The sequence below is a fragment of the Octodon degus genome, unplaced genomic scaffold, assembly GCF_000260255.1.
Source record: "Octodon degus isolate 3935 unplaced genomic scaffold, OctDeg1.0 scaffold00051, whole genome shotgun sequence".
Taxonomy (NCBI): domain Eukaryota; kingdom Metazoa; phylum Chordata; class Mammalia; order Rodentia; family Octodontidae; genus Octodon; species Octodon degus.
In genome coordinates this window covers 2716020-2728163 of record NW_004524627.1, presented here as the reverse complement: position 1 = coordinate 2728163, position 12144 = coordinate 2716020, and the positions used below count along the sequence as shown (strand labels likewise).

At 35.0% G+C, this 12144-nt stretch overlaps 1 protein-coding gene across 6 annotated transcripts in view; it reads left to right on the top strand.

Annotated features, from left to right (window-relative positions):
• The window catches only part of Msr1 (macrophage scavenger receptor 1), an 80968-nt gene that overhangs the window by 26488 nt on the left and 42336 nt on the right, over positions 1-12144 (top strand). For all 6 annotated transcript variants that reach the window (XM_023717305.1, XM_023717306.1, XM_004633052.2 and 3 more), the window contains 2 exons: positions 1870-1950; positions 7289-7378. In XM_023717305.1, the coding sequence (XP_023573073.1) occupies positions 1870-1950; positions 7289-7378 (171 nt within the window). The remainder of the gene's footprint in view (positions 1-1869; positions 1951-7288; positions 7379-12144) is intronic.

Here is a 12144-nt window from a genome sequence, read left to right as displayed (position 1 = left end):
ATGAGCTACAGCAGGATCGAGGGATGCTAGACTTGGAAAGTCAGAGGAACATATTATATTGACAATATTCTCAGAAGTGTTGTACAAGATACTAAGAGAGCAGTGACTGATACTGATTTAAGATATGTTTACTTTGTATGGGGCCCGCCCCTGGGGGCATGCTGAGATTGAGACTGAGTGTGGTGGTGCACGCCCATAATCCCAGCACTTGGAAGGCTGGAAACAGGAGAAACACTATAAGTCCGATCTGTGTAGTGAGACTTTGTACACCACCTGTAGACCCTTCCCTAATTTTTTAAAAAAAGACACATTTATTTCACCTCCCAAACTAAAAGAGAAATAAATCGTTATATTTTGTTGAAGACAGAGAGATACTACAATATGTAAAAACCAAACTTACAGTACACAAATTATAATTAGATTAATATTAGACTAATAATAAAAGTATAACATCTATCATAACTAGTTAGACTATTTAAGCAAAACATTTGCCTGGTTTTATTATGTTAGGACTCAGATACCAGATGTCAGAAAAGAAAGGCAAAAATGTGACATTGGGAAGAACCATGGATATCCTTGGCTTCTAAACCCCAAATTGCATCTTGAAAAATAGAAAATATTAGATAAATTGAAGAAATAGGGACAAAGTTGTCCAAAGTAGCAAAAAGAAATGGGTGCAGTACACTTGCTCATGACAGTTTATACCTTGTAATCCCTCTTGGAATTGTATACAAATTATGCCTCCTGATCTTATTAAAATTTATAACAAGCAGCCTCCAATCAAGGATGCTAAGCATAGTTGTGCATGGTTCTGGGGGTTGCATATTTGGCCAAACCGCAGCAATAAAAAGTGCCTACATAACACATCACCACTTCATTATCCTATGGTACCAAATTTTGTTTTGCTTTGAGAGCAGAAAAAAATAGTGAATGCTCTGCTTTAAGAGGAGGAAAGAACACTGTCCTGTACAATCGAAGAAAGAATGTTGGAAGAGTGAATGCTGGCAGGATTCCTTTAACTCCTAGAGATATGGTGTAATCTGAAGAGGTGATTATTAGATATCTGCATTGCTGACTAAATGGATATGAAATACAGCACTCAGGGCCCACCTGAGAAGATGAGTAGCCAAGCAGTCAGTTTTCTGTGTGATCTCTCCACCTTATTTCATAATTCCTATAGTGATCTAGGGGTTCTACTTAATATTTTAGTTGAAAGAAAACTGTTTCTCTTTTCCGCTTTTTGTTACATGCTTTCTGATTATCCATTTCTTTCCTTTTCTGTTTGTGCCTATGTTTTAAATTAGCCCTCAATTTAAACTTCCTTGATAATGTCTCCATCTTTTAACATTAGTGTTGCTAAACATCGCTCTGACGGATGTGTACTTCATGCCAGGACCACCAGTATAGTCTTCAGTTGTCTTTAGTGCATGAATTTTTATTTCCCTTCAGAATGTCACATCTGTCTTATAAGTCTTTACTGTTACATCTTCTACATCTGTCTTATAAGTCTTTACTGTTACATCTTCTACACAGTATCTAATGCAATACAAGGAAATCTGCCTATTATATGCAAAATACTATTGTTGCTTAATGCTATTGTTGTTTTTTTCTCCCCATGTTCATGGCACCTGGAAAAGTATTGGCCACACATAAATGATATATATGTAGAAGGCTTAGTTTAGTGCCATACATCATTGTCAAAAGAATATTATGGTATTTAAAAGGAATATTCTTCTATTGGGAAGATGTGCTTTATTCATTTTATGTTATTGATGAACAAATAAAAAAATATATATATATATGTCCTTAAAAATGACAAATGTTTTACTTGTGTTTCATAATTATGATGAGTATTATAATTTTTTAAAGGTCCCCCTGGACCTCAAGGAGAAAAAGGAGACAGAGGTCCCCCTGGAGCTGTCGGTATTCCAGGTTTTCCAGGCCAGAAAGGTATGGTCCTAGTAATAGCTTACTTATACCCTAAATATGGAGAGAGGTAGTCTGCATCCATGTATGTGTGCAGGAGAGAAGAGCTGTGTTTATCCTGTGGTTCATGTGTGTGCGCAGGTGTGTAGTTATGCATGAATTGTGGGGAGAGATAGTAAATGTTCTAGAACACTAATAATATAGTGCACTGAATGTGAAGCATTAATTCTCTTTAACTTTGAAGAACATTACATTATTTTAGCTGAATTCTCTCCATGGAGTTGCTCATGAGTGGAAGGAGTGTCCTTTTTTATCACAAATTACAAACAACATATAAATGCTCTATGTGTGAGCAACATGTGAGGGAGAACATGCAAAACTATGTTCACATTGAAAACATATGCAAGATCTGCTTCTAAGATGCAAAATATACTAGTTATGAGTCAAGGCACATAGGAGTATGTGTGTTAGATAATCTTTGATCAAACTATATTTGCCTAAATTTACATAATCTGCAAGTAAACATTGGCTAGAACATACATGACTTTTTCTTTGCTGTCAGCCACTCTGTATCTTACTTAAAACAAACTTGTTTCAAATCATTGTCTTCTATGTTGTAATCTTGAAAGCAGTGTCTTCAAAGACAAGAATAGAACCCACAGCAAAGAAGGGAGAGCATGAGCGTTCTTTGCTTTAAAAAATGAAAAAGACAACAAGAGCATGACTTCCATGCTACATTTGTCTAAAAATCAAATCTCCTACATGCTATTTTGAAAGTAGGGACTATATTACACAGTCTAATTATAATAAAAACTTTTTGTTCTGTGAAAAGGTTATCTCAATGCCTAATATTTCATCTTATTTTTCTGTCTTTTGATTACATGAAACTTTCTTTCTAATCAATGTGTTGACTAGTTCAGGTAATATCAGGAAAATAGTTTTTAGAAATTAAAAACATGTATTTGACTGCTGCCTCAACTTCACATCATTATTTTTCAGAAGCAGCATGTAAGATATATATTTTTAAAAGATTGTAATCATTTTTGAAGATTATCAGAGCTAGATAGAAGATAGATAGATGCATGTGCTGGAAGGTTGGTATCAGTGTGCCATTGAAAATGACATCAAGGAAGAATTTTTGAAAGGTCCTTCTTGACTAGAGCTCAGTGGATGCTAACACTGATGCATTAATGTCACAAGTAGGCGAAGTAACCAGTATTACAGAAGCTGCCAGAGCTACTATTGTCAAGACTCTGTCAGCTTTACTATTACACATTTCAATTGTCAAAGCTATAACTCAACCAGGAAAGTTCATTGTGGGATACAACTTGCTGTACAAATCTTCATCTTCGGAACATATTTTGTAGCTCTAAGAGGATTTAAAAGCTTTTGCTAATTCCATAAAGAAATACCACCACAAAGATTCTTTGATTTTTTTTTAACAAGAGTGTAGTTTATTGCTATAGGTACTGCTTACTTACCAGAAGAGGCACTATCCAGTTCCGTCATGAAATGTTAATTATAGTTGACTGGGTGAAAAATTGACTCTTGGTTGAGGTTATAAAGTTTTCAGTGAATCTGATGCATGACAATAAAGTATTAAAGCCACCAAGATCTCTTATAAGAGCATCTTCCCTATTTAATTCCTATATTGTGTTTAGTTCTTGCCAAATTAGTTGATTGCCTCAAATTTGATACTGAAGTCAGTAAAGACTATACAAAGATTAGTCACAATATCAATTCAAATTTTTGTTTTTAATTGTTGTTTGAGACCTGTCTTGCTGCATAGTTCAGGTTGCCCTTGAACCATGTAGCCCACATTGGCCTTGAGAACTCACAGCAATCATCTTTCCTCAGCCTAAGAAATCTACCTTCTGATGTTAAGGAAGTTCATTAAGTCTCCAGTTTTACATTCATTTGATTCCACCAAAGTCAGTTTGTCAAATAATTATACTTATCAATATATGTACATCTCAGAAAGTTAAGTTGCTATCCCCTTTTACTCATCAACCCTCAAAAATTGAATATATATATATATATTCAATTATATAACATTTTATTTTTCCAGCCTGGAGTTCTGTAATACACTATACACTATGGAGAAGAGAGTGTGAGTCTCTTCTTCTGCAAAGCTTATAGTGTGACTAGCAACTTTATCAAGGACATTAACATCATGGTCAAGGATCACTCATCTCAGATTCTTTAAGTGGAGAGTTTGTTTGGTTATTTTCCCAGAGCAGTAATGCTTCCAAGAAGGAACTCCTACCAAGTTTATAAATCATCCCTTTGTTGTTGTTATAGGGCACCTAACAAAATGCTTATGCTCTGTGAGATAAATACCAATGAAAACCCAACTTTTAGATTATAAGATCCTTAGGAAAAAAAAAAAAGACTCCCTTAGGTTTCAAAATTTTCTACATCAACTAATGCTATATTCTTTTTCTAAGAAGCCTGAATTTTCCACTATAATTATGCCTCTGCAGGAGAAAATAAAGTCCATTTTGACTGCAAACAGTAACAAACAGAAGCTGTATTTTATTGGCCTGTATGGTCACGTGTTCCTTTCCCTTCACTCCCACCCTTCTGCACTCTGACCTGGGAATTCCTCTCTATCAGTTTCAATAGGGACATGATCCCTAAATATGCCAAGTAAGGCACATTGCTGCTTGCAGGCTATTTATCTGTGCCTGAGAATTGAAAATGGATTTCTTCTGGAGGTAAAAATAGTGCCCACCATTCAAAATAGTAGCAATGAATAAAAAATGTCACTAATTATTGTACATGTCATTAAATAAAACTAACTATCTTCACAAAAAGCATGATGAAGATGATTGCTTTACAGAAAAAAAGGAAGAGGAGGAATAGAAGGAAGGCTGATGCAATGTTAGTTGTAGGCTGAGCTCTTTTCTCAGTGCTTCACATTGGTTACTTCATCTCACGTTGGTTACTTTATTTAATCAGCACATCAACTTGATGATATAGCAACAAATAATATACCATTTTACAGACATGTGAGGAGCTGGTAAGGGCCAGAGTCAGTGTGTGGACCCAGAGGTCTCAACCAACTTGCAAGACCCCAAGAGAAACCCTGAATAGAGAGCAGCTAGCATTTGTGCATAATTACAAGACCAACACGATGCAAGTGACTGGCTCCTTTGAGCCCTCTGTTTCTGCCTCTGTGGAGTGACAGATTTAGACTAGTTGATTTCCAAAGTCTTCTAGAACACTAATACTCATAGCTGAGCAGTACCTGTCATTGTACTTCTTTTGCCCGAGAAAGAAGCAGGTGTCAAACCCTTCAAGCTTGCTGCAGTCTACTGTAGGAAATGAGCTAATTTCTATAGGAAAGGCTCAGAAAAATCTAGTTTCTTGGAATAAAATTAAAGTTGTGATTATATTTAATGGCCACATTTCAAACATCATTAAACAAGTCATGTAATTCCACGGGCCAAATAGAATCTGCTAAAACTTCTGTCATTAATAGTTTAATGATTGATTGATATCTGTGAAAGTGTCCCATTTTCTTCTTTGGTGGATTTCCTTGTTCACCTGTTGAAAAAGTACCATAATTCATACAGAATTCAGAAACAGCTGCGTTCTGAGAGTCACTGTAAAGCAGTTAATGAGCCGTCCTCCAAATAGGGCTTACTGTTCTCTTTCTCTAAGATGAATCCTAAGGCATACTTCGTTTTATTCCCATTTTTCAATGTTATACTTTGCAAAATTACCACCTTTGCTAATCTGTTACTCTTACCACCATCTGCCTCTTCCAACTGCCTCTACTCTGGAAGCAACAGGTGGAGAAGGATGTTTTGAATCTAGGAATGGAGAGAGTGGTGCAATGTGTGTGCTTCATAGATATTCACTGAATCAATTGAGGAAATAGTAGAAATAGGAGCTACATGTAAATGGTACCTCTGAAGAGTTAGAGAATATTTTTTTTTCAAAAGGAGACAACTCAGTGCCAATGTTTTTACTTGTAAATTTAACTGACAGATTTCACTAACCAAAACTGCAGAATCTGACTGCACAACGAAGATAGGAGTATTGATTGATCAGTTTGTTCTGAGAACAGATGTTAGGACTTTTTATGCTATACTAAAAACTCCAGTCAATATATGCTACAAGGCATATGATAAATATAGAGGTAGTTCTTTAGAGTATGTATAAAAACCAGTAATATTGACTATTTTGGTTAAAAATGCCCTGGTATTATTAATATTTATAGACATAATTTGACATTTTACTTATCATCTCTTTAGATATATGATTAATTTCTGTTAGAATCAAAGTTTTAGACTGGGTGGAATGTTTTTAAGCATTTAATACATTTCTTAAATTGAAAATTTATTAGAGGGCAGGTAGCATGATTTTAGGTATCAATGTGAATGAGCCTGAATAAAAGTGGTTTGGTTTTCGTTGGTGATCTGGAGGATCGCTCTCAGGGCCTCTTCTGTGATGTGCAAATAGTATACCAAAGAGCTCCCTTGCAGCCCAAGGAAAAAATTTTTAAATAAACTCAATATGCATAAATTCTACCTCTTGCATCTTGTAAACTAAATGCAATATTCTAAAAGGTCAACATAGGCCAAAAGAAGTCTAATCAATTTCTTATAAAGTAGCTTACCAAAGCATCCAGCTCAACATCGGGTTACTGAGGTCTCTATGAACCGATAATGACACTTACGACAAAATAAGACATTTCAACCATTCCTTTAGTTTATACCAAATCACTGAACTCTGGAATAAAATAATTCCATCCAGTAGGAATATAACATTTGCTTTTGCATACAGTTTTCCTTCTTACCATAGATAAAATAATGTCAATTTTCAGTTTTTATTTAAATATTTAAAACTCTGGACTTGTCTGTGCACCTATGACATACCCACAAAGATTTGTTTTGTGTGTGATTATACTTGCATTGTTTGGGAACACAATAAATTCATGAAAGATGATGTAGTTTATCAGTTTTTAAATAGACACTCAATGTTTTTCATTGTTTAAATTGGGGGATTTTATAATGCAAATCTTAAAAAATTTAATCTTCAGTGCCTTATTATTGTAGTTATAGAAAAATCTTTATTTAAAGATCCCTAATTGATTCTATAAGTCAGTTAAAGCTTCAACATTTAGTTTGTATCCTGTTCATATTTCTAGTAAAAATATGTCATTGAATATGTACAATATATTAGCGTTCAAACTTACTACTTGTACTATCTTTCAATAGCACATATAATGTCTTAGGACGATTTTTGTCTTCTGCATGGAGATTTACTTATTTCATATTCATTCATGGTACTCTCACATCTATTTGAAAAATGAATTGTTGCTCTTTTTCTTTCTTCTTCATTAATCATGTAGGTCCTCAAGGTCTTAAAGGTGATCGGGGAGCCGCTGGCTTTCCTGGGAGTAGAGGCTTACCAGGATCACCCGGAAATATGGGCAGGCCAGGTATTATAATTCTATGTATTTTCTTGTAGAATATGAAAATAAAATCTATATTATACATAGTTGTTTTTAAATTCTTCTATAACAAAATATTTCATCATAATCTGAATAGTAGTACTTATGACCAGTTTATTTTGTTGCCTAAAATGTTTTAAGCCTGATTTCTCTTCACCTGAAGAAAGCTTTCGTGTCCCAAAGGACAATAGTTTAAAAACGCATACAGAGTTTATAGATTTAAGACAATTATAAGTCATCAAGAAGGAAACAAAGCTTTATAAGTAGGGAGAGTGACAGGTTGGAGGGAGGATAAGAGATTAGGAATAAAAGAGAAATCAAAGTATACCATGTGCAAGTACAAATTCCCTATGATGACCATGATGATCATGCCTATATAAAATGTACCAATAAACAATTTAAAGAAACAAAAGTGACAAAACAAAATTATATTTATATTAGAAAAAATGAATTGAAGGGAATGACAAAGGAAAATAAGCAGAGTTCACGCCATTAAGCTTTCTGTAAAACCCTGTTAAATTAGTATGGCAAAGCACAGAAAACCCTAAAATTCTATTTTCTACAAAATAAACTCTCCAGAAGTTTTTACAGTGCTTCAAAATTGACATTTTTCAGTACTTCAATATTTACATCCATAATGGTAGATTATAACAATAGCCCAAGTTTGGATTATGTACTTTACACAGGAGTTTAGGAGAAAGTAGGCTCATGTTTTTCTAATCTCATAGTAAATTATTACCAAGAAAAAAAGATTTGTTTCAATAGATTTTATTTTAAGTGAATTTTATTTTTATAGAAAAATTGCACAGGCTATATAGAACTTCTACATACCACTCCTCCATATATAGTTTCTTCTACTGTTTAACATCTTGCACATAGTATGGCACATGTGTAGCAATTAATAAACTAATACTAATACATTATTATTAATGAAAGTCTATAGTTTTCATTAGGGGTCATTTTACCATTGTGCACTGGCTGGGTTTATAATGTCATGTATCCCTCATTACAGTGTTATACAGAATAGCTTCACTGTCCTATAACTTGCCCATATTCCACCTATTTTTACTACTTCCCTGCAAACTTCTGAGAACTATTGATCTTTTTGCTAGTTCCATAGCTTTGCCTTTTTCTGAATGCCATAGTTGTAATTACAGTGTGATCTTCTCATACAAAGTTATTTTCCTTAGCAATAAATATGTAATGTTTCTATATTTTATGGTCTGTTTATTTCTCTTTATTATTCAATGATATTCTTTTTTATGACTTGAACGCAATCTGTTTGGCTATTTACCTACTGAAGAACATCTTGGCTGCTTCCATATTTTGGAAATTATTCATAGAGTTTACCAAAGAGAGTTATTGCTAGATCACATGGTAAACATAGGTTTAGCTTTGTAAGAAAGTGCTGCACTGTCTTCCAAAGTGAAAACTGTTTTGTATTCCTACCAGCCACGAATGAGGATTCCTGTTGCTCCACATGCTCACTGGCATTTGATGTTATCAGTGATTTGGAGTTTAGCAATTCTAATAAATGTGTTGGGGTATCACTGAATCAGTGTATATGAACTGTGTCTATGCCAATTAGGTTGGAGAAAAATCAGCTAGCCTCAAGTAAGCAACCTGTAATTAGTCTCCACGAGAGACTTGATTACCTGAAATGAGTGCTGTATTTATGTACCAACCACCGCTAAGCCATCTAGCCTTAATCAGGTCCTTTTGGCAATATGGAAAGAAGTGATTGTTGTTTAATTTGCTTGAAATTATTCATATCACTCGAGGATTGCTGAATTTCCTTTAGGGCAATTTGAGTTCAATAGACAAATATACTTAAAACCTTAAATTTGACACAATAGCAAAGCTACTTACCAATTGCTAGATAATTTAACATGATTCTGTGAAGAAAGGATAAAATTTTCTTTGTACTCTAAGTTTAAAGTAAAAAACATGGTATATTAGTCTATGATCTGCAAAATAATAGTTATTTAGCATATCTGGCAAATCCTGAACCTTTGTATTTTCCTAATTGCATTGTGCTATAAAATGAGATTAAATCATAAGTGAGTTAACACTCTACTTTTCTACTTTCAGAAGTCTAAGAGATTGCTGTAGAGCTAGACTTCCAAGAATCACTTGTGGTCTCTCTCAAATAGTTAAACTAAGCTGAGCATTTTGTCATGTTCTCAAAACATCAGTTGCAATTTGTTTTAACTTTCCTTTTCTACATACATTTTTAAATTTCTTAGACTTTTATTAATGAATAATTTGAAAATTTATTACTGTACTTCATAAAAAGACACCACTTGAAAAATAAGCAACATGGTGGAGACCTTGTGGTACTTAATGATTTTTGACAATGTAATGTAATAGCACCTAAATTAATAGTAATGATGCCTAAAATAATGAACACCTAAAAATAGTGCTTAATTTAGTACCTGAAGCAACACCTAATATAGTACCTAAAATTACAATTAAAATTTAATGTGTGTTTAATGATATAAAATATAATCATATCATGAAAAATAATTTGAAAATTATAAATCCTCATTGTAATACTCTGATGAGTAGTTGGCATATTATCAAATCTTCAAAGTAAAATTTCAATTGGGAACACTTTTTACTTCTTAAAATATTTATTTGTTTATTTTTTGTATTTTAGGGAAGGGTCTACAGGGTGTTCAGGGTCTCACTACTAGATCAGACTCGTAGTGATCCACCTGTTTACAGCCTCCCAAGAGCTGGGATTATAGGTGCGTGCCACCATGCCCAGTCTCAATTGCTATCTCAGCATTCCCTGGGGACAGGGCTGGCATGGCAGGCCCAGGGATTAAACCCCTGGCCCCTGTGCCTGCTTGCAGGTGCTTTAATCTGCTGAGCTATTTGGCCAGCCCTTGTTTGTTTGTTTGTTTGTTTGTTTGGCACAGGATCTTGCCATGTAGCTCAGATTCATAGTCATCCTCCTGTCTCAGCCTTCTCAGCTCCAGGATTACAGGCATTCACCACTACTGGTTTCAGGGCTGACACGGCAGCCTGGGGATCAGGGACTGTTAGGGATTGTGGTACCAGGGATTGATTCCAAGGTCCTTGTCTTGCCAAGCAGGCCCTTAGACCACCAATCTGTCTCTGAGGCCCCAATTTGTACTTTTTAATCTTCAAGTCTAATGTACTTTCTACTCTTGTATTATATTTTCTAAACATAATAAATCAGGTCAGAAATCTTCTATACATAAGAACAAACATTCGGGGCTGGTAAGATGGCTCAGTGGTCTAGGGCACCTACTTAGAACAAGCTTAGCAAAGCACAGGGACCGCGGTTCAATCCCCCAGCACCACATGCCAGCCCGCCCCGCCCCTGGTGGGCTGAGCTGGCCACACGCGCACACACACACACACACACACACACACACACACACACATAAATAAATAAAATTTTTAAAAAAGAACAAACATTCAACAAAAGATCAGAGGAAGCTATTAAACTTTTTAGAACAAAAAACTAATTAGTATTGAAACTTTAAGATAAAATTAAAAGTAACATGAAACAAAATATTATCTGTAAAAATTTTTTTAAAAATATGATCCTTGTTGAAAAAGTCCTGTTTTCATTCAATCAGAGTAAAAATCACAGACATCATATTTTAGTTAAACAAAAGTGTGAAAAAGTAGAAATACTAAGAGGGTCACCATCATTTATGAGCTTGTGCTCTGTGAATACAAGTGCTAATTTTCAAGGCCATTCTGCAATGGGAAGAATTTTATTTTGATTTTGTAGTGAAATAAACTTCATTTTGACCAGGGTCAATGACAATCTTTAACTGCATACCTAGAGCAAAATAGTACAGGAAAATCAAGACAAATTTTTTAAATCACAAGAGTTATTCCAAAGTCTGTGGTTTTCAAGCAATAAAGAAAGGATAAAAATTCTTGACTTTGTGTGCAGTGGATAAAAAGTATTAACTGATGTTTTGACTTCTATAGCAACAGCACTAGAATCAGTTCTACATTTACGCTAAGAAAGCATTTGTTTGCACCTTTTTATTGAAGGGAGGTGGGAAGTTTGCTAGGGAATGAAGCACGGCCCTTTATGTAAGAGGCGAGCATCCTAACACTGAGCTATAGCCCTACAAGCCCTGGATATGCCCTTTAAAAAATGAAACTGGAAGAAGTGGCAAACCATTAGTGACGACCGAGGTCTCCTATTCTGACTGCCGTACAACATGGCAATAATTATACCCCATCCTCCACGGAAATGGTGGAGATTCATAAGGCAAAACCGGCCAGCTCAGAGGTTTGGATGCCCATGAACTTTTATATTTCCCACTCAAATTCAGGTGGTTAGAAACTCAGAACTCCTAGAAATTCATTCACACCTCAGTCTTTGGGGTGTTCTGCCATGAAGGGATGGAAAGTAATACAGATACATTATAATGAAAAAAAGAACAAAGCTTAGGATGAAATGGGGGTTTCTGGATTTTCTGGGGAGAGGGGTGGAAGGAAGGCAGCCAAAGAGAAGAAAATGAAGTTAAATGAACTAAAAGCAAACTTATACTTCAGCTTTGTGTAATTTCCTGCTTTATGAAAATGGAACAATTTAATACCTTTATAAGTAAGTTGAGATAGTATATCAAGTTCATAATAGGCTTTTTAAAGTGATATTATTAGGGGGCCTGGCCCTAGCTCAGTCCTTTAAGTGGCTGCTTCCACAAAGCTGTCAGCCTCAGGTTGCTGGAGTTCGAACCTCACAACTCTCCCGC